Source organism: Pantherophis guttatus, chromosome 7 (genome assembly GCF_059756535.1).
Source record: "Pantherophis guttatus breed Tessera chromosome 7, ASM5975653v1, whole genome shotgun sequence".
In the NCBI taxonomy this organism is placed as follows: domain Eukaryota; kingdom Metazoa; phylum Chordata; class Lepidosauria; order Squamata; family Colubridae; genus Pantherophis; species Pantherophis guttatus.
In genome coordinates this window covers 28,309,480-28,332,740 of record NC_142069.1, presented here as the reverse complement: position 1 = coordinate 28,332,740, position 23,261 = coordinate 28,309,480, and the positions used below count along the sequence as shown (strand labels likewise).

The 23,261-nt window shown below is 37.8% G+C and overlaps 1 protein-coding gene across 1 annotated transcript; it reads left to right on the top strand.

Annotated features, from left to right (window-relative positions):
• Window positions 1-5,718: 5,718 nt before the first annotated feature.
• EIF3D (eukaryotic translation initiation factor 3 subunit D) lies at window positions 5,719-23,043 on the top strand. Its single transcript, XM_034403447.3, has 15 exons — window positions 5,719-5,955; window positions 7,591-7,722; window positions 9,678-9,723; window positions 11,117-11,253; window positions 11,675-11,760; window positions 13,924-13,996; window positions 14,152-14,264; window positions 15,004-15,136; window positions 15,721-15,868; window positions 16,079-16,209; window positions 18,628-18,713; window positions 18,846-18,975; window positions 19,763-19,905; window positions 21,037-21,317; window positions 22,893-23,043. The coding sequence occupies exons 2-15, from the start codon at window positions 7,600-7,602 to the stop codon at window positions 22,904-22,906; spliced, it is 1,644 nt and encodes a 547-aa protein (XP_034259338.1). The 5' UTR covers window positions 5,719-5,955; window positions 7,591-7,599; the 3' UTR covers window positions 22,907-23,043.
• The last annotated feature ends 218 nt before the right edge of the window (window positions 23,044-23,261 follow it).

Genomic DNA, 23,261 nt, shown 5'->3' with positions numbered 1-23,261 from the left:
GCTCCGCTGTGAATGGAGGGAGAAGCATTCACTAAGCATTCACTATGAGCCCTTCTCATACTCATACACATATTTTTTACTACCGGGTTCTGTGGGTGTGGCTTGATGGGGGGATCATGTGACTGAGTGGGCATGGCCGTGAGTGACATTGAGTTGGTACGCCTACTCAGTCACAGGAACTTCCACCAAGCAATGCCCACAGAACTGCTAGGGGGAAAATTTGAATGTCACCACTGGGAAATTGGTTCTCAGCTAGAAATCCACAAACTGGAAAGGGTTTGAGCCATGCAGCATTAGCAGAACATGAGAAACTGTGAAGAGAAAGAAAATGAACTCTGCACTGTATGAGATAAGATAACATTTACAGCAAGTGACTTTGGATTCCAGTACCACTACAATTAATGCAGTGCCTTTAATTCCATGTTTTAGAGTGTCTTCCATTTTCACATCTTATTTGTCAATAAGATATCAGGGTAAGCACGCATGTAAAGATAGTGATTTTCTGTAATATAGCATGTACCTGAAACATGAAAATTAATGAATAAATAGCAATTCTGGAACTTCAAAATATTCAAGCTGTTCCATACCTCTCACAAAGTTCCTCTCATATAACACTGAAATAAAGTATCATATGAATATAAACATTAATAGAATTTGTTGTCTAAACCAAATTAATAACTTACATAAAGGAACTGTTCCTAATGCACAATGGTGCTAACATTAGAGATCAGCAATTTGGCAACTGTTTAAAACATCTCTTTCTCTTCCTTAAAATAAATGTTGCCACGTATGTATATGGAAATACTATTTTTATAAAGTTTATTTTTTGTTTGCAGATATATTATTTTTTATTGTTTCAATGCATAACACAATTGCTAGTCATAGATCATAAATTTCTTGCTTTTATATATGGGCTAGTCAATGCTGGTACCATACCGAATCAAAAAGTAAAATAAATATAACCAAGATGCAGAAATCTCCAAATTGTACAGTTGTAATATTTTGATATTTTGCTGTAAAAAAAGGGGGGAAACTAAAGCAGTGCACATTCTAGGTGCTGAATTCCCCCCCTCAAAAAAACTCAAAAAAACCTTTAGAAGCATAATGCCATAGAATTACCAAACTTCAAAGATTCTGTCTAAATGGATTATCCCTAATAAAAAAGAAAAGACATAAAACATAGGATAATGAATAAAAGATTATATCACCTGAATGCCCCAATATATTAGCATAATCTATATAATACTGAAACTCTGTAACTTTTAACTGGTTGAAATGGTGCATTGCAGGGCAACAATTTTTGAACCAAGGCTAATTTACAGAATACATCCAAAATCTGAGACCCATGATTTCTGTGGAATTGAAAATTTGGTAAATTTTATAAAACATTTTATACTAAACTATGACATACTAAAATTATTAGAAAGTATTTTATGACATAATACCAGGGGTGGGCTGCTGGGGGTTTGCAGGGGTTCAGGAGAACCTCTAGCTAAGATTCTGTGCAGTTCAGAAAACCCCCAAATCCCACTCCTGGCTGGCCCCGCCCCTCCTGCCCCTCCCAGGAGTCCCCACACGGCCTGTTTGGATGCAGATAATTGCAGAGTGCGCGCGGAGGTTCGGGGAGGGCGAAAAACGGGCCTACCGGAAGTTCAGGAAGGCCAGAAACGGGCCTGTTTCTGGCCTCCAGAGGGCCTCCGGAGCCCATTTTCGCCCTCCCGGAGGGCACCATGGTACAGGAGGCTGCCTAGGCCTCACCCACCATGGCCACACCCACCCAGCAACCAGGCAGAGAACCCCTTGCTAAAATTTTTGAAGCCCACCCCTGCATAATATAAAATGTCATAAACACTTCCTGTGGTCAAATATTGGTGTTTCACTATGCTATAAATTCAATACAGTTACTTCAAGACAGATACATCTCTGATTATAACCCTGAATTTTTAAGAACTTTTCCAATACATTAGAAGCTCTGCTATTGTTGGAGGCATTAAGGAGTTTGGTAAGGATGTATCTCTGAAACAATGACCCAAGAAGTCATGGGTTGTCTAGTTATTTTATAAATGCCAATTGAAATGATTAGCCCATACCTATTTCCAATCCCTATCTTTATTCCAAATGGTTGGAAGTTATTGTAGTATTATAGTTAACCTTACATTTACAGCAAAAACTAATATTATAGTTAGCGTTACATTTACAGCAAAATCTGCAGTAAATGTAAGGCTAACTATAATATTATAAATGTAATCATGAATGTAATGGAGCCTGTCAATTACATTCGTAACCTGAGGATTCATAGGAATGAATCATGTAATTTGAACATGATCACTCCCTGCTTTTGCCCACGCATTTCTTAATCGTTAAGTGGACAAGAGATCTCGGGGGGAGGGGCTAGTGCTTCTGACCACTCAAGGCCTCCCCTGACCATTGAGATGTCTCATGCTTTCCCCCCACCCATCCTGCCAAACCAGGTCACTTACCCTATGATCAACAGAGTTGTCTCCTCTCCAGCCTCTCAGCTGTGGTTTCGTCTTGAGCAAAGGAATGACTCCATTTGTGTAGGCAAAGAATTTGAGGAAAGGCCTTTGCCAATGACAACGGAGGCCCAGAGGGACATGTGCACCCTCCCAGCCTCCATTCTTGTTGGCAAAAGACTTACGGCCTTTGCCACTGTAAATGGAGTCCCAGAGGGATGCCTGCACTCCTCCCAGCCTCTGTTCTCGGTGGCAAGGGCTTTTTGCAAAACAAAGGGAAGGCTTTGGTGCTTCAGGCCTTCCTTCCATTTGCAAAGCCTTTTGCCACAGATCTCGTCCCAGCCTCCATTTGCAGAGAGCAGAAGCCTAATGTACCATGAGATAATGCAATATAATTAGCGCGAGATCTCGCACTACTGATTTCACGTGATCTTGTGGTACTTAAGGCCTCCATTCTGTTTAAACACACTGAAGGCCTGAAGCACTAAAGCAGGCTAAGAAACCAAAGGCTCGCTAGATCTTTGTAAGGCGAATATCCACAGGCCTAGTGCCTATGGAGACCTGGCAGGGGTGTGGGGAATAGGCAGGGCGAATGTTGCAGAGCCTCTGTGGTCGTTCGTAAGTATGAATGATTGTCGTGGTGCTGCAACATTCATAACTTCGGGATTGTGTTATAAGTACATGGGGGGTTTAATGTCGTAACTTTGAATGGTTGCTAAGTGAACTGTCGTAACTAAGGATTACCTTTACTGTGTATGAGATCAGAAGTAATGTTTTTTTGTCCAGACATTATTCATATGTTTGTTCAAAAGGAATTCCCACTGAGAAATTACTGATAGGATTAAAACACCAAAAATAAAATTTAACACATTCCGTATGTGTCCCTATACTCTAGGCACTAAAGTTATACCTATGTTAGACTCTAGCTTTTCTCCATGTCAGAGATGAAAAAATGTTCGTAATACTACAAAATGCAAAGCTCATCTAAGATATGCATGTTGGAATGAATACAGTAGTGAAATCTAAAATTTGTTACTACCGGTTCTGTGGGCGTGGCTTGATGGGGGGGTAATGTGACTGGGTGGGCATGGCCATTTTTTTTTTACTTTTAAAACCATTTTTTCTACAACCTCTTCAGCGAAGAGGTTGTAAAAAAATGCTTTCAAAAGGCTCTGACGATCCCAGCTGAGTTGCCTAATCGGTAGAGGCTTTTTAAAAAACTCAGCTTGAATTGTCAGAGGCATTTAAAATAAAAATAGGGTTTTTCTTTTAAAAGCCTTTGAAGATCCCAGCTGAACCGTGCGATCATCAGAGGCTTTTTTTTTTTACTTTTAAAAGCATTTTTTGGCCAAAGAGGTTATAGAAAAAATGCTTTTAAAAGTAAAAAAAAAAGCCTCTGATGATTGTGCAGCTCAGCTGGGCATGGGGGGGGGGCAGGGATTTTTGCTACCGGTTCTCCGAACTACCCACCTCTATCGCTACCGGATCAGGCGATCCGGTCCGAACCGGGAGCATTTCACCCCTGAATGAATATATGAATGAACATTGAAACTGAATGAAGGTTATGAGCTTGCTGATGCAGAAATAAACTGCACCAAGTTCAGCTGTGAAACTGCAGGAAAGGGAAACTATAGTAAAGACATGGTATCAGCTCTAGAAACTGCACAATTGATTGCCTTAAAAGCAATCTATGTTTGAAGTCAGGTGAATTTGTAATTTGTGGTAGACTTTAAAATACATCTCAGCTTCTGAACTATCTGATTGAGAAGATGAACATAATCAATATCACATAGGCAGCCATTGAGATAACCTTGTAGAAAATATTCAGAAAACCATTACAAAAACAAAATGTATCTAAGCATGACTTGAGCTCAGTGGGAAAGAAAAGACTGTTCCTCTCTGGCTTCTTGTGGTATAAGAGGAAGGGAAGAGAAAAAGAGTAATAACCTATCCATCATACAATATTCATAGTATAGTGACCAGATTATATCAGTAAAATATATTTCTTGTTGGGGGTTGAAAAGCTGAAAAGTGGAAAAAAAAAACATTGAATATTCAGAATGATAAGAGTTTCATTGGAAGATAAATACCACGGCTAAAAAAAATGCAAATTTAATTAAGAAATTATGTTTTGAGTAGATTACAGTGCTTTGCTGCTATAAATATTACAGATTTCTTGGATACTGTTTTCTACACAAAAAAATTTGATCTAAAGCAAAAAATATGAATGTGGCCAAATACATGAATAAAGACTGAATTATTCAGTTTACTAGCATATGTAAAGAAACAAGAGAACAAAACCACCAGCCTGATTTACAAATAAACAATCTAATATAGGGGTATACAACTTTGACAACTTTAAGACTGGCTGGGGAATTGTGGGAGCTGAAGTCCACAAATCTTAAAGTTGTACATCCCTGATATAATGCAAGTCCAAGTTAATACCATACATACACCCTTGTCTAGAAAATAGCATTTTTTTAAAGCAAAGACTTTCTCCTTCCTTTTACCTAGATGTTTTGCATTATGTTTAGCATTGCAGAGAGATTCATATTCTAGCCAGTAGGGCTCTCCCATTATAATTTAAGAAAACAACTATCTTTATTTCAGGTAAAATACATGAGAATGAGAATGGTTCTGGTTTAAGAATGTATTTATTTACATTTATTAATCTGGGCAAAAATTATTTCTAATAGTAGAAAAACAATCCAGTTCCTGAACTTTTTGCAACATCATCCCATCCTCTTTCAATAAATTTCCCAAGTGAAATGTGATTGAATTGTGTTTGAATTTTCCAATGTTTTAGCATTTCTACTAGTCCTCTTCAAGTACTCATAACTTTTGCAAAACAACCTTGACTGATGCTTCCATTTCTAGTTCTAAATTACCCTGAAAATTGCATACTCTTCTTTCTTTAAATATGTATACAAGTGGAGTTCTGTGAAAGTTTGGCCATTAATGACAGCTTTAGCCAGATGAAATGATTTTTTTTAATGTATCCCAAGATATTTGAAGAATTTCATCCCTAGATTGTTAAAGGCTTTCTTTTGTCTTGTGTTTTTAAATAGGCTGTACACCGCTCTGAGTCCTTCCGGAGAAGGGCGGTATAGAAATAAAATTATTATTGTTGTTGTTGTTGTTGTTGCTGTTGTTGTTGTTGTTGTTGTTTTAAGCTCCCGCGCGCCCCCCTCCCCTTCATCCTCCTTTCTTCCATGTCATCTTCCGCATTATCTCCATCCAGTGTACCCAAAATCAGGCGCCCAATCGAACTACACCGACTGCGACGCTCTGCCTGAGTTTTTAAACAGTACTCTATCACCTTTTGCTAGCGTCGCGGTACAATGACACAGCGCAAAGAAGAAGAAAAAGCGCCGGAAGTTGAAACGAGCGACTAAGCAGGGTGCGACCAGCGGTCGAGCCTTTTTCGCTTCCAGCCGCTGGGCTGAATCCGTCGCCATCTGGACCCATTTGGGTCGTACAGGTGAGAGACGAATCCTGGAGCTGAGGCCACGACCCTCCGCGTTGTGGAACACCGGCGTCTTTCTTCCTCGGCAGGTTTAGCTAGGATGCCGGGTGGGGCTAAGGACCCCCTGCCTGCCTTTCCGGTGGTGAGGTCCCATGAACCTTCAGAGTAGGCCCCATTCGGCCCTTTGCAGATCCGTCGGTATTCACGCATTCCCCTGCCCCGTTGATAGATCTCCATATTAAAAGGGTGGAAATTTGGGCCTCGTTTCTTGGGGCCCGGTTTTTCATGTCAACGTCATGATTAAAACCCGGTGCTCCGAAGCAGTAACTCAACTCAGGGAATAAATACTGATGATGATACTGAGAAAGACCCCGGATGTGACATTTACCTCTTTGTTTCCCCACATCGGTTAAGAACAAAGCCTGGTCGAATTTGCTGAGACGTCTAGAGATTATAGTGATCTCTTCCATGTTCATTTGAGTTCATAGTCTGAATGGGAAGCTGATCTTTATAAATTGTCAGTGGTTACAAACAGCTGCTAAACTGAAGTTGTCTTCTAAAATGTTTAATTTCAAGACTATTTTTCTTTAAAAATCATTCAATTTATAGAGAGACTTAATGCAGGGTGTAGATGTTACTTTTTAAAGATGCAGTGTAGTTGACATTAGTGACATAATTTATTCCCATGTTGGGGCAAAAAGTAATTAAACCCCACACCCTAAAAATACATAAAACACTAAACTTGCCATTAGTTCCTCTCAGAGAAAACAAGAAAAGTTTGACACCTATCATTTTCCTCTCATACAGTAGTATCGCTTATTACCTCTCAGCTGCCTCTATTCCCTTACTACTCCAAAAAACCTGAAGAGTTGCTGCCGTATATTTTAATAATGTGTTTATTACCTGCTGCTGCAGTGACTTTTGCTAGATTATGGGAATCATAAGATAGTATTTCAGTAATTTATCAAAATGAGGTGAGAAACTGCTGTATTGTATTGAGAAAAAAATGACCTGTAAATTACACTGTCATTAAAAAAAGGAGATATCAAATCAGTTTATGTTTTATATAAACTACATAGCAACATAATAAATTAAAAATACTGGAAATAGGTTTAAGAGTCCAGAGGATATAATCTGATCCCAGATTCTGTAAAATATATTAACAGACCTATGTTGATAAATACATCTTGATTTGGGTATGCACTATGCCCGTAATGATACTACATTAAGTGTTTTAGATGTTGCAGTTGTTTACTAGGAATAGGAATAGCGTATCATTTCCAAAGGTTGAACGTGAAGTTAAGTATCGTGCCTTGTGGACTTTTATACATATCAGAATTTTTAAAAATCTACAAATTATTTCATCATAATGATGGATATTTTTTCCATTTGGGTTTTGAATAAATTTTATCTTCTGTTGGGATTTAACAGCTTTTGTGTCTATTCATTTTGAGTCTCATTATACTAAACCACCAACTGATTATTGCTGTATACCAGAGGTGTCAAACTGGTGGGCCGGATGCGTCACGCCCACCCCGGCTCCGCAAAGGCAAAAAAGTCACAATATGGCACGTGGCGTTATTGAGTTTGACACCCATGCTCTATACTGTCTTGTTACATTTTATCTCCTCCCATCATCTTTCTTAATAGTTATAGAAGATGGCAAAATTTGTTACGCCTGTTGTCCAGGACAATCCATCTGGTTGGGGTCCATGCGCTGTACCTGAACAATTCAAAGATATGCCTTATCAGCCCTTCAGCAAAGGAGACCGGCTTGGAAAGGTACTTTTTTTTTTTTTAATTGATTTATATGCCGCCCTTCTCCGGAGACTCAGGGTGGCTTACAATGCGTTAAGCAATAGCCTTCATACTTTTGTATATTTATACAAAGTCAGCTTATTGCCCCCACAACTGGGTCCTCATTTTACCTACCTTAGAAAGGATGGAAGGCTGAGTCAACCTTGAGCCTGGTGAGATTCAGACTTACAGTAATTGCAGATAGCTGGTGTTAATCACAATGCTTTTAGTCTGCTGAGCCACCAGACTTTTATCTGAATCTTTGCACAGAAGTTCTTAATTGATTTTGGCAGCTTGAAATTCTATGTTCATACAAGACCTCCCATTAGTGGTATTTTTTACCACTATACAAGGTATACAAGGTGCTGCTTCTGGCAGTTCATTTATTATTCAGGAATCTGTGTCTTAATTCGTATTGCACAGTTCCCAGAACAAAGTCTGATTTGGAATCAAACTACTGTATTTTTCGCACTATAAGACACAGATTAGCTTTAGAGGAGGAAAACAAGAAAAAAAAAAATCTGCCTCTGCCTCCCAGCATCCATCCAGTATTCATCTGGCTAGTGTCCTTGCAGCAAACAGCCTGGTCAGCTTCAGCATGTTATTGCAGCCCCAGCACATGGCTTGTCAGGGCGCCACTCAGTTGTGCCCACCACCGGTCAACAGAGCTGAGCTGCCACCAAGGAATGCTTGAGTCTTTGCTGCAGAGCAGCTGATTGGTAGTTGGATAGGCCTCCCAAAATACCACTGATCAGCTGTTCTAAGCGGCAGGGATCACCTATCGCCACTGTTGATCACCAGCGGCGAACGGCAGCAGCAATCCCTGCCGCTTAGAACAGCTGTTTGGCAGTGTTCCGAGAGGGCGACCCAATTGCGGATAAGCTGCTCGGCAGCAAAGGCTCCAGCGTTCCCCAGTGGCAGCGATGACAGGCTGCGTTCGACCCACCTCACCCTGCTGCAATATTTGCGCTATAAGACACACAGACATTTCCACCCACTTTTTTGGGGGGAGAAGTGCGTCTTACAGTGCGAAAAATACATTACATGGGAAATAAACTGTAAAATATTACATTTTTTTAAAGGTAGCTTTTCTTTCACTCTGGTTTTTCAGTACATCTCAACCTCTGGTTGTATCCAATTACAGGGAATCTGAATATTAGAATCAATGATAGACTTTCTCCTAATATTGTTAATATCGCCAATGGTGAAATATGCTTGGACATACATTCCAGTAACACTCTGAAAAATACAGAATCCCCATCTGTATATAAGATGATAGAATCTAGATAAAACTTGGTTTAAAACATTTGCTTCTTAATTATTTAGGGAATTTAGGGAAAAAACTTGGTCTGTTGTGTGGATGTTGGGGTAGTTTAGGGGTGGGGAATTTGTGGTGGGTGGGAGTGTGTTTGGGAATTGTTATGTGTGTTGGACCTGGTCTTTGGGTGTTAAATGAATTTCGTTGTATGGGTATACTGTGTATACACATACAATGACAATAAAGTTATTAAAAATTAAATAAAAAAATATGGCAATGTCAGTGATGGTGCATATTTTACTTAAAAAGGAAATACGTTAAGAGGGTATTGTTTCATTGATAACCTGTTATAGCACCAATTCCTAGTATGTTGAAACAAAGCATGGGATAGTTTTAAGTGCTAGGTGATGATTCACAATAAGCACTTTTGTTTAGTATACCTATACTACAACAGTTAAGGATGCAAAAATGAAAGTATATTGGCAAAGAGGATGCAGCCATAATAATATGGGGATACTATTTTTGGCTGCATTCCCCTAGTACATATATTAGTCCTTGTGCTGTCTCCAGAGAAAGAGATCTAGAACTCAGAAATTCAACTGGATTGAGGGATAATTCTAGATAATTGTTGAATTTTTTAAAATGATTGTTTCATATGGATGCATATTTTTATTTTGCCTAGGTTGCAGACTGGACTGGAGCTACTTATCAAGATAAACGATACACAAGTGAGTGAAATAGCACACTTGTCTAAGATTAAAATATTGATTTAGGATATCTGTAAATAAAAACATACATGGAAAGAGAAATACCAAATGAATAGGCAAGTTTTCAGAAAAGATAAAAAGACTGGTGAACAAATAATTTATTTAAGATGGATAATGGAGATCCTATTGACTCCAAAAAGGTCATTATGTAGAACATAAAAAGGCTATTGAGAGGGCCAGAACACATAATTGCTCTTCTGAGAAATGCTCATAATGAATATAACAGTCCAGAATTGGAAGAAATGAGGGTAGAATCAACAGTTTGAAGTCAAAATATTAATTACTGAAAGTAAATAAATAAAGTAAATAAAGCCTAACTGGAAAAATAAAATATGGAAAACAATGTATCCAGGCTAATGTTAAATATTTAAAAATTGCAGTCTGTGTGCTTACTAACTTAAAAGTAGTAGATAATTTTGTTTTCTTGGTTCAAGAGTAAAGTAAGATGGGCATTGTTCTGGAAAAATAAACAAGATAAATGCTAGAAAGGAAGACAGTGAGCAACATAGGATCATGCAGAACAAGTATTCCTATGATAACAATAGTCAGAATAATTAAAGCGGTGGAATTTAGACATAATGCACAGCTGTGAAAGTCAGGCATTGAGGAAAAGTGAGAGAAAGGATAAAAATCTTCAAATTATGGATTTTAATAAGTTACTGAGTGAGTTTTAGGACGAGCCAATCAATCTGTCCTGAATCTGTAATCAACAAGCAAGAACCCACATATGGGGGTCGAATGTCATATGGGTGGATATCATAGGGAAAAACTATGCTTGGCAAGGTTAAGGGAGGAAGAGGAAAAGGTAGAAAGTTAGGATAGTAAATGTTTGTCCCCAAGAATCAAACCCAATCTGGTGCTAATTAAGTAATATAGAGTTGGCATTGAGGTTCTGTTTGCTAAAAGACCTCTCTGATTGATTTAGAGCAGATTATTATCTGTTTTCCTCTGCTAAGGCTTCCAGGGCATGGCTCCCTTTGTTCTATCATTTCAGAACAGCTAAGCATTTCTGCAAGCCTACATTTCTCCTCAAATGTGTATGACACTAGTACCTCATCTAATGAGTAGATTTCTACTGAATTGGATGTACAAAACATTGATAGAAGCTATTGATGTATCTCTGTATTAATCACATTAAAAATAGAATTTATTTTGTATTTGTAGGCTTTAAAACAGGCCAGCTTCAATTCATGATCAGCCATTAAATATCTTTCACTTGTACTTTTGTTCTTAGTTTAGTTTACCATATGATTTTTTTTCATATGGTTCTTATTCCCAGGATCATTTCAATCCTAGGTCTTCCAAACAATCCAAAACCTGAGCATAAAGCTGATAGTGGTAATTATATTTCTAGATAAATACTCATCCCAGTTTGGAGGAGGAAACCAATATGCTTACTTCCATGAGGAAGATGAAGCCAGTTTCCAGTTAGTGGACACAACACGAGCCCAGAAAACTGCATACCAGAGGAATCGTATGAGATTTGCACAGGTATGATATTCTCATTAAAGGTTTTACACTTGAATGACTACTTAGTGGTTTTCTCTCTCCCTCCCTCCCTCCCCCCCCCCACACTTTTCAAGATATATGTAGAAAATGTTATCTCTGCCTTCCAGTCTACTAGATAATTTCTTGCTGCAATTTGTGGAAAACGTTTCCTTTTCTCTAACATAGAATTATCTTTTGAAATAAGTCTGAAACTCCCTAAGTGAGGAATGGGCAGCCTGCAGTCTCTAATGTTTAAAATACACATTCATTATATCTCCTAAAGCTCAGTGACATTTCTGACTATATCTAATGCTCTGCAGTGAACATGGTGCAGGTATCAAGTTTGTTGTCCTTTTCCCTGGTTTCCAAGATACTCTAAAATGAATTGTTTGTTTTTCCTATTTACACAAATATCTCCTTTCAGAGGAACCTTCGAAGAGACAAGGACCGACGGAACGTACTTCAATTCAACCTACAGACTTTGCCTAAAAGTGCCAAGCAGAAGGAGAGGTAATCTTCATTTGTATGTGGCAGAACAGTTTTGTTTCTGTTTGTAACAGTAACAAGTCAGTTTTTCTGTGAAGCAAATACCGTATTTTCCGGCGTATAAGACGACTGGGCGTATAAGACGACCCCCAACTTTTCCTGTTAAAATATAGGGTTTGGGCTATACTCGCCATATAAGACTGCCCCTCTTCCAATGCACACCAAATAAAAATTAAAAAACATCAACTGGCTCACCTACAATGTAAAAGCAGCTGTGCTAGACCCAAAATGGCCCCTGTAACAAGCAGGAACCTCACACAGCCACAAAAAGCCCCCCCAAAAAACTTTCACACTCTAAACACACACAACACAACACAACTGGCTCACCCACAATGTAAAAGCAGCTGTGCTAGACCCAAAATGGCCCCTGTAACAAGCAGGAACCTCACACAGCCACAAAAAGCCCCCCCAAAAAACTTTCACACTCTAAACACACACAACACAACACAACTGGCTCACCCACAATGTAAAAGCAGCTGTGCTAGACCCAAAATGGCCCCTGCAACAAGCAGGAACCTCACACAGCCACAAAAAGTCCAAAAAACCAACTTTCACACTTTACACACACAAAATTCCACATACAGCTTTGTGAGATTTTGTGTGTTTGTGTAGTTGGAGTTAAACACTACAGAAACACACTAAATCTCAGAAAGCTGCACAAATATTATTTTATTTTATTTTATTTTTATTTTTATATGAAAGCTAAATTTAAAACTTCCTAAACTTTAAATGGCTAGGTCTAGAAAAGAACAACTAAAAAAACCCCAATTGACTATTTTTTTTAAAGCTCCCAAAGAGGAAAAAAACTTACCCAATAGAACAGGGGTCTCCAACTTTGGCAACTTTAAGACTTGTAGACTTCAACTCCCAGAATTCCTCAGCCAGCTTTGCTTTGCTGGCTGAGGAATTCTGGGAGTTGAAGTCCACAACTAACTCCTTGCTTGATTGCAGGCAGGGAGTTGCTTGCTTGCCTGAATAGATTCAGGCAAGCAAAGCAAGGCAAGCGTTGCGACTAGCAGCTGAGGTAAGCAAGCTGGAGGGGGAAAACTTTTTCCCTTTTACATGGCTCTGGCCATCCCAGCTGAGTTGCAGGGAATTCAGCTGGGATCGTCAGAGCTGGGATCCTCACAGTAAAAGGGAAAAAACTTTTTCCCTTTTACGTGGTTTCTGGCGATCCCAGCTGAGTTGCAGGGAACTCAGCTGGGATCCTCAGAGCTGGGATCCTCACAGTAAAAGGGAAAAAACTTTTTCCCTTTTACGTGGTTTCTGGCGATCCCAGCTGAGTTGCAGGGAACTCAGCTGGGATCCTCAGAGCTGGGATCCTCACAGTAAAAGGGAAAAAACTTTTTCCCTTTTACGTGGTTTCTGGCGATCCCAGCTGAGTTGCAGGGAACTCAGCTGGGATCCTCAGAGCTGGGATCCTCACAGTAAAAGGGAAAAAACTTTTTCCCTTTTACGTGGTTTCTGGCGATCCCAGCTGAGTTGCAGGGAACTCAGCTGGGATCCTCAGAGCTGGGATCCTCACAGTAAAAGGGAAAAAACTTTTTCCCTTTTACGTGGTTTCTGGCGATCCCAGCTGAGTTGCAGGGAACTCAGCTGGGATTGTCAGAGCTGGGATCACCAGAGCTGGGATCGCCAGAGCCATTTAAGGCTCATCAGAGCCTTTCGGGCTGGTCTGCCTGGTTACAGGAGAACTACACCCGGCGTATAAGACGACCCCCGACTTTTGAGAAGATTTTCATGTGTTAAAAAGTCGTCTTATACGCCGGAAAATACGGTAGTTCAGTAAATGAGTTGCTGGGTTCCGCTATGCTGTATTCTGAATTCATCCAGTTGCTGAATTGTTTTTGTATTTGACTATGTATCATAAATACTATTTGTTTTGTTATGTTTATTAAATTTGCATTTATACCTTTTCATATCCACCCTTAATTAATGTACTTTTCAAGTAATTACATTAAAGTTTGTAATCATGGAGTGGAATATCTGTTTTTCACCAAGTATATCTGGGATCAACCATACTCTTTAGCAGCCTAACTTCTTTATTGTGAATGAAGGATTTGGAATAAGCAACTCCTTTGTCAATCTTTTTTTGACAAAAATATTATTGGTTTTCTGTTATTTCAGAGATAGACTGCGTCTGCAAAAGAAATTTCAGAAGCAGTTCGGAGTGAGACAGAAATGGGACCAAAAATCTCAGGTATGATATTCCCTTTAGTAACAAATTGGGATTTTTTTTTCCCAGGTTGCTATTATTGGGCCTAAGTTATTCCATTTCAACTGTTACTGCTCCTGCATTAAACACTGATGAGTTTTCTCTTTCCTTTTTTCCATCTCCTTTTGTTTAATTTGCAGAAGCCACGTGATTCCTCAGTGGAGGTTCGCAGTGACTGGGAGGTGAAGGAGGAGATGGATTTTCCTAGATTAATGAAGATGAGATATTTGGAAGTGTCAGAGCCTCAGGACATGTAAGATTTGGAATTAGCAACGAGTGAGCTTTTCAGACTGGTGCTGTTCACATTTCTCAGACAACAATTTCTCAAATTCTTAAGAGTTAAGAATCGCAGACACTTAAAGTGCATTTTATTAGGAAAGGGTGACTTCTTTCTTTCTTTCTTTCTTTCTTTCTTTCTTTCTTTCTTCCTTTCTTCCTTTCTTTCTTTCTTTCTTCTTCTTCCTTCCTTCCTTCCTTCCTTCCTTCCTTTCTTCCCCTCCCTCCCCCCGTCTTCTCTGTGTTACAGTCCCCTTTGCTAATGTACTTGTTCCTGAATAAGCAACAAATTAAGATTTAATGCCTGCATACCATTAATCAAAACCAGCAAACCAGAATATTATCCAAGGTATAAAATTATCTGAGAACAACACCAGTTATTGGCCCAAAAGCCCAATTCCATGATAGGAATTCCCATCATCTTCACATCTTTAAAATGGGGTTTTGCTGCATGAAGATTGAAACTAAACTGATTTGGCGAAGATGGTGCCAGAGAATAATTCTTTCCAGATTTGTTGGTCACAGTTCCCATGGTCATACTGTTGGAAGTGAGAATTAGGTTCTCTGTGACATCTAAAGGATCATGGGTTAGAGAAGGCTGTCATGGAAGTGGGATGATAATTTATGTTTATTCCTTGGATTGGTTGCACTGAAGTTATACAGTACTTACTATTCTGTGATATTTTGGGGAGACTTTCATATTCTTTAATTTGCAGAGAATGCTGTGGGGGTTTAGAACATTATGACAAAGGTTTTGACCGCATTACCACAAGAAATGAAAGAAATCTTCGTAGCATTAAGCGCATCTTCCATACTGTGACTACCACTGATGATCCAGTTATACGCAAGGTGTAGTATCTATTTGTTTAATTTATATTACTAAATTGAAGACCATAGTAATAGCCCTTTGCTTGAAAAAAATATATATTTTTTTTACCTTTGATAGGACAAAAAACTTACATTATGCTGGGCAAGGCTAAATAAATAAAATCATAAGTGTTGCAGTTTTTTTTATCTTTACTGGATTTGGGGATAATGACTTGTAGTTATTATACTGATAATAGATGGTATAATTTCTGTGAATATCAGAAAGATGGTGGGATAAATAACAAACTAAAAAGGTTTGGCAGATGATTAGTTTACTTTCTCATTTCTGTCCTTTCCCGGCCAAAAATCTTAAATGTGAAGGTTATAAATATTAGAGTAATATTGAATATCATACGGGTGGATTGAGGGAAATCAAATGGCACAGTTGTTTCTCCTTCATTTTAGAAAAATATTCTAAAACCTTCTGTCTTTTTTTGATCCCCTAAATTTGAATTTCTGGAAATGGAGGTAGAGACCATTAGAAGTAGATGGGAATTCAGCTCATTTTTCTTAATCTGGGTACTACACTCTTATTCTTACCCATTGTGCCTTTTCTCTGCATATAGCTGGCCAAAACTCAAGGGAACGTATTTGCTACAGATGCTATCTTAGCTACCCTGATGTCTTGCACTCGTTCAGTATATTCCTGGGATATCATAGTCCAAAGGGTTGGATCCAAGCTGTTCTTTGACAAAAGGGACAACTCTGATTTTGGTGAGTCTTTTCATGTATGTTTTGCAGAAAAACACGATAATAGTGGTGGCCCTGTATTTCCTTTATATCAAAGGGGTAAACACTGTTTGAGGGAAAAAAATCAAGAGTTTCCAGTTTTTATGACTTGCTTTCTTAGTATGGAGTAGTTTTGTTGTATAGGATTGAGATATTAAACTTTCTGATGATAGTTGTGTTTGGCTGTATTCTCAGATCTTCTTACAGTGAGTGAAACTGCTAATGAACCACCACAAGATGAAGGCAATTCTTTCAATTCACCTCGCAACCTTGCTATGGAAGCCACCTACATCAACCACAACTTCTCTCAGCAATGCTTAAGAATGGTAAGAATAGAATATTTAATTTGCCATAGATTTTTAAATTTTTAATTAGATGTCACTGGATTCAGTTTGAATCCCGATGAATCTGTGAACAAATACCTACCATATTGACATTCCTTGGACTTATAATTCTTTTAAGGACATTATAATAATTTCATTGATCTTTTACATCCACCAAATCTATTGTCTTCCTATTCTTCAATTTCCTTCAAACTTAGTGAGTATAGTTGGGTTGGGGTTTGATGCATGACCTGCTTGCATCACAAGTCTAAAATACATGAATTTCTGCTTGCTGATCATAATCACAAAAGGACAGCAAATCCTTTTAATGCAACATAAAATAACTAGTTCTTCTAATCCATAGTACGCTGTTAGTTTTCCTAAGTCATAATTTGAAGATACCTTATTTTTCACACTTTTTGAATATCCAGTTTTCATAGGTATGCATTATGTCTGGATACACCATTGCTTTAACTATTCTGACTAGTGTTGTCATAGAAATATAGTTGCATTTATAGATTCCATGAACTCATCAAAGGTTTTTATTACTTTCCTGCCTAAAATTAATATTCCTTTGTCTTCTTAATATTTAACATTAACCTGGAACTTTTACTATCCTTTTTCCTAATAAGCTGTTCAGTGTCTACTTTAGCTAATAAATTAGTATTGTCTGGGTATCTCATTGTGTTAGTGTTTCTTATCTTTTAATTCCAAGTATAATTTTTGCAGTCTTTCAACTTTTGTAGTGTATCTGCTGAATATGTAAAATGCAGGGATAATATGCACCCTTATTTACTTTCTTCTCTATTCTGATTCTCAAAGTGCCATTTTTCTAGTAACTCCTATTCGTTATAATTGTTTCTAAGAGAGATAATTGTGTGTTCTGTAACCTTAATATGTTCTGCTGTATGGCATGAACTACACTGTCCAATATGTTGCTGTAGTCAAATATATAAATATTTCTGATTTGAGATCTCATCAGAGATACTCAGAAGATACTCAGATTAATCTAAATGTTCCAGCCATGTCCATAACAGTTTTCTTGATAATAATGCAAAAATGATGTCTTCTTCTGGATTTTATTTTGGAAGTTGTTCTAATTGGATTGATTTTCCTCATGCATGTGGAATCATCTCACCATTATTCTTTCCCCTATCCTTTCCACCTTACTGGCAACAATGATCCTACAAGGACCTCCAGTTCTCAGTTTATTGCTCTAAAGAATATTGGCCTCAATTTAGGATCACAATTGAGCCCAAAATTCATTCATTCATTCATGAGATTTATATGCCGCCCTATCTCCAGCCGGACTCAGGTTGCTAATTGAGAAATTTATTAAGTGAATTTTGCCCCATTTTACAACTTTTCTTGCCTCATTTGTTAAGTGACTCACTGCAGTTATTAAATTAGTAACGTTGTTAAGTGAATCTGGTTTCCCCATTGACTTTGCTTGTCAGAAGGTCGCAAAAAGTGGTCACATGACCCCAGGAGATGGCAACTATCATAAATATGAGTCTATTGTCAAGCATCTGAATTTTGATCATGTGACCATGGGGATGTTGCAATGGTCCTAAGTGAAAAAATGGTCATAAGTCACATTTTTCAGTGCTGTTGTAACTTCAAACAATCACTAAATGAACTGTTGTAAGTCAAAGACTACCTGTATTTCCAACTTAACCAAGTGGAGGTTTTGTTATGCTTATCTAGAAAACGCTGCTTATCCAGCAGTATTTCAATAAAACAACATGTTTTATAGATTCAGAACTATTATTTCTGCTTTTATAAACACTTCAGATTTTTTCTTAGAGGTATTAATATTTACTGAGCAAGACCAGAGAAATAGTAGTCCTTCATTTATTACAATTAGGGCTGGAACTTAACATTGTTAAATAATGTCATCATTAAGTGAGTTATGCCCAATTTTACAATCTTTTTGCCATAGTTAAGTGAGTCTCCATGGTCGTTAAGTGAATCATGTAGTCATTAAGCAAATCTGGTTTCATTAACTGCTTTTCGGAAGCCCCCTGGAGATCACGTGACACGAGGATACTGCAATTGTTCTAAATACAAACTGGTTGGCAAGTGCCCAGATCTTGATCACCGTGACTTGAGAGATGCTGTGACATTCACAAGTGTGATCATCAATCGTCACTTTTTTCATTGCTGTTGTAATTTCAAATAGTCATTAAACAAATGGTTGTAAGTCAGGGACTATCTGTGTTCTGGTGTGGATTTCAGCATGTAATGAAATCCACACAGTGACATCCTAAAGCTATTATGTTGTTTGTGGAAAGATAGATAAAGAAGCAATAACTAAAATTTTGTGATTCCAAAATGGAATTCCTTATGAAGCAACCATGACTATCTTGCTCGTATAGTTATTGCTCTTAGTTACGTTTCTGCATGTCATTTTTTTAATAGGGAAAAGAAAAATTCACATTTCCCAATCCAAACCCATTTGTGGAAGATGATATGGATAAGAATGAAGTTGCTTCTGTTGCATATCGGTACGTTGTTGCTTCTAGCTCATTGATGGGATTTGATGACGTAAATTCTATACATATTACAGTTTTCATTGAAACTCGTCATTTGAATACACAACTGTTATACCACTGAAATCAGCAAAACTGTCTTTGTAGGTATCGAAGGTGGAAGCTGGGAGATGACATTGATCTGATAGTACGTTGTGAGCATGATGGAGTGATGATTGGAGCCAATGGAGAAGTATCATTCATCAACATTAAAACACTGAATGAATGGGATTCAAGGGTAAGAAGAAATAAAAGTGGCTCAGCATGTTGGCTGAGATACTGATCAAAACAAAAAGAGATTCGTGTATATATTCATGTATATACTCTGATTATATGATTATACTGATTATATGAGAAGAGTATTACATAGTTATTTCGTATAGACAGTATTTATGCTGATCAGTCTTTTGATTATGATTACTTACGAATGTGAACGTTCTCCATTTCATTTTTGTCTTCATCTTGATTATCTAACCACTACTGGTTAAATATCTGCCTACCATACTATTGCCTTTGTCTTGTCGTGCCAACCAGGTTCATTAAGCACTGTTTGTTGAACCATAAATATTGAATCAACTAATTTGTATATTCACATTTTATGCAAAGCTTAGTTTGAGTGCTAAATGAAAAACAAAGGAATGATAGTTAAGCATGTTACCTTTTTTCTCTGCTGTCAACCATGCCGAGATAGATGAGTTCGCCACGTGTATAGCCAGCTTGTAAATTACCATAATATGGTATGGTACAATTGAAAATCTGATGAGTGGTGCGATGGCCTAGAGCTGGAGCTCTCACCTCACTATCAGGAGGCTGTGAGTTCAATCCTAGGTAGAGGCAGATATTTCTCTCTCGGCACACTGAGAATATATCTGCTGCAAAAAACACTGCATTGGCGACAGGAAGGGCATCCGGCCAGTAAACACTCAGCTCCATTCAGTTGCCCAGACTCCACTCCCCAAGGGATTATGGAGTCATTAAAAGGATGATGATAATTGAAAATCTGATATGCTTGTATATTTTTCTAGCATTGTAATGGAGTAGATTGGCGTCAGAAACTGGATTCCCAGCGAGGAGCTGTGATTGCCACTGAACTGAAAAATAATAGTTACAAACTTGCTCGTTGGACTACTTGTGCATTGCTGGCTGGATCAGAATATCTTAAATTGGGGTAAGATCAAAAAAATATTAAAAAGTGGGTGTTGTCTGCTGTACAAGGGGTAAAGTAGGTCTTCAGGCAGACATTTAGAATTGCAGCAACCTCTCTAGAACAGTTTTCCGAAAAGTAGTAGTTTATAAATTCTAGATCTTTCAGTGACTTCTGATGCTTTTGACCACAGCATCCTTCTGGACTGTGAGGGAGGATCAGGAGTTGGAAGCACAATGCTATGATTATCCTGCTCTGACGTGAGAGGATTGTTGGAAGAAGTTGTTACCCCAAACATTTGGTTGTGGAATCCAGGTTGAGACCTGAAACTGCTGAGTGGGGTTATTCATTGGTTTGGGATAAGGTATCATCAATATGTAGATATTCAGTTATACATCTTCACCTCAGACTCATTGAAGATGATGTAAAATTCTTGACCCAGTGTCTGGCGGCTGTTAGGGTAAAATCTGGCTCGGATACCTTGATTCAGAGACCAGCTGGTTCTAGGATTCTTATACTCTTCTGGAAAGAGTAGTCTCAGCCAAGTTGGACTAGTGATTAAGGTACCATGCTAGAAAGCAGGAGTCTGTGAGTTTGTCCTGCCTTAACCATTAAAGCTAGCTGGATGACTTTGGCCAGTCACACATACTCAGTCCAATCCATCTCACAGGGTTGCTGTTGTGGGGAAAATAGGAAGAGAAAGATGTGTTGGATATGTTCACTCCCTTGAATTATTTGCCAAAAATTATTAAAGTGATAGAAATAAATAATCTAGGGTTGTCCTGGCTTTATGGGTCCTTCTTAAAAAGCAGGTGGAGATCATAGTCAAGAAGGCTTTTGCATAGGTGTATCAGCTATAACCTTAACCAGGAACAGGACACAGCACACTTGTATCCGTAGTTGTTAATTCAGTTATTCCTAACCTGAGAATGTTTTATGCTGTGTATACAGAAGAAATGCTACTAACACAATGATATACAGTGATGAATTAAAGGCTGATTGGGTTTTAGATATGGCTACCAGTTAATAGTCCATTAGATTGCAACTTCATACTTAGCTGAGTCAAATGCTCATTAACCTCAAAATCTTCCTTTCTCTAGTAGGTTGGATTACATCGTTGCACTTTTTAACTTTTGTCTCTTCATCCTTGCTTAGATATGTCTCCCGATACCATGTGAAAGATTCTTCACGCCATGTGATTCTGGGCACACAGCAGTTCAAACCTAATGAATTTGCAAGCCAAATTAATTTAATCATGGAGAACGCCTGGGGCATTCTGCGCTGTGTCATTGACATCTGCATGAAACTGGATGAGGGCAAGTACCTTATCCTGAAGGATCCCAATAAGCAAGTTATCCGGGTTTATAGCCTGCCTGATGGCACCTTCAGCTCTGACGAAGAGGAAGATGAAGAGGAGGAGGAAGAGGAAGAAGAAGGTAATAATTTCAGACTGCTTGATAAATCACTACTCTTAAACTTTCTTTCACAACTAGAACTTAACCCATCTGACTAGAATAGCCTTCAGTAATGTAGCAGTTACTGCTTTCAACTGGTATTTGCTGCCCTCACCTGTCTCTCAACTAGAATTAAAATAGCAAAGCGAAAAGAAGCAAAATGCATCCTAATTTTGCTACAGGAAATACTAGAACACATTAAACCAGGTTATTGTATCCATATTGTAGAGCCCCAGGCCTTCTGGGGCACATTAATACACACATTTAAAAAATATTTGTTTAAATAGTATGTTTACAGATTTTTTTTAAAAAAAATGTTGGGCTAGATAAAAGCTTAGATAAAAAGAATTACATTTTAAAGAGTAAGTGTAAAGAATGAAAAGTGGGTAGCTCATCCAAAAGGGAGATTGAACCTCAGAGAAGGCACAACTTGAGCTCTTGCAGAACTCTCAGTATATTGCGGTTCTTCCCTGTCCTGGAATAATTCATCTCACCATTTGAAAGCGGCTAAATTACTTTATTTTCTATATCTAGCTGCTGCTTTTAGATGTTTGAGAGAATAAAAGTCTCAACCCTTCCTTGTTGCTTAATATCAAAGGGAAAGGAGTTGTTTTCTAGCTAGCCCACATTTTGGTTCTATTAAACACAAAGGTTTAGATTACATACAAAAAATAAAGACCTTATATAAAATAGTCACAAAAACATTCTCTTAAAAAATAAAAAATACAAATACAAACTTTAATATTATCAAAGCATATTAATGTGTTTTCATCTAATGATCTTTGAAGCTTGCCTTGAGATACATCCAATTGTAAAAATTTTATTTCAAAATAAGTTGTTTGAGAGGCTAATTTCCATAATTCTACTACCAGCATCTTTTACACAGTAAAATTATTCATAGCATGCTGTATACATTTATCAGATTATATATTTTGCAGAATTTAGTCCATAGATGATTATCCAAAGTGGAACAGCATCCTATGATTTTCAAAGAGTACATGGGAAATAAATAATTAAGAGGATCTAGATAGACATTCAGTACAGTATCTAGTTTCCTTAGTCAAGAATTTTAAAGAATGTATATGGCACTGAATATTGTTGAGAAACACCCAGCCTGGCAGGTAGGAGGGTCAAGTGCAGAACTAGTCTAGAATCACTGCGCAACTGTAAAAGGGCCAGAACCAGGACTGGCCTTCCCTGAATTCCTTGGAGCCTTATCTAATTTCAGTAATCAAGTAGTTTAGCTTAAACTCTGCATGTGTGGGTCTGGTTGTTCATACCTGACAATCATATTTTTAAAAAAATCAGTTCTTTTTGTCTTTTCTGATTTCAACTGTACATAAACAGTTGGGGAAATTTCAAAAATTTTTGCTAAAAACATTGTTGCCATTTGATCTTCAAATGATTGATGAGGGTTTCTATTGTACAGAAAGTTATTATCTATACATACAGAAATTAATACTGAGGAATATATGGAAATAGCAAAAATTAAGGCTTTTTTGTGTGTGACTTGGGATAGAAAGGCATTTTCTATTCTGATCTGTTTTTCTATTGCAGAAGAAGAGACCTGAACTTTACAACCAGGCATTAGGGTCAACAGCATCTTGAAAGTCATTCGACTTTATATTCTTCAAGGATGGATCAGAGCTGAATCTGCACCTTGTTTGGCCGTTAGACCTTAAGAAATAAAAATCATAATCTTGATAAATGTGTCCTTTTGTCTTATTACTACATAGAAGTATTAATGTAATACATCTAATACATCTTGAGAAATTTATTTGCAGCAATACTAAGTTTGTGATCAATGCCTTCCATTTGAAAGTTTATATATGGAAAAATAATCTATTGTTTTCCTAAATTATTCAAATTTATACTGCAGATGTTGAATTATGATGCCTTAAAAATAATTTGAAATCTTATGAATGC

Bases quoted from the DNA above. Each gene is read 5' to 3' on its own strand.
- EIF3D (XM_034403447.3), top strand. From the start codon at position 7,600: ATGGCAAAATTTGTTACGCCTGTTGTCCAGGACAATCCATCTGGTTGG. The intron at 13,997-14,151 runs GTATGATATTCC...TTTAATTTGCAG, and splicing joins AATGGGACCAAAAATCTCAG to AAGCCACGTGATTCCTCAGT. The intron at 19,906-21,036 runs GTAAGATCAAAA...ATCCTTGCTTAG, and splicing joins TCAGAATATCTTAAATTGGG to ATATGTCTCCCGATACCATG.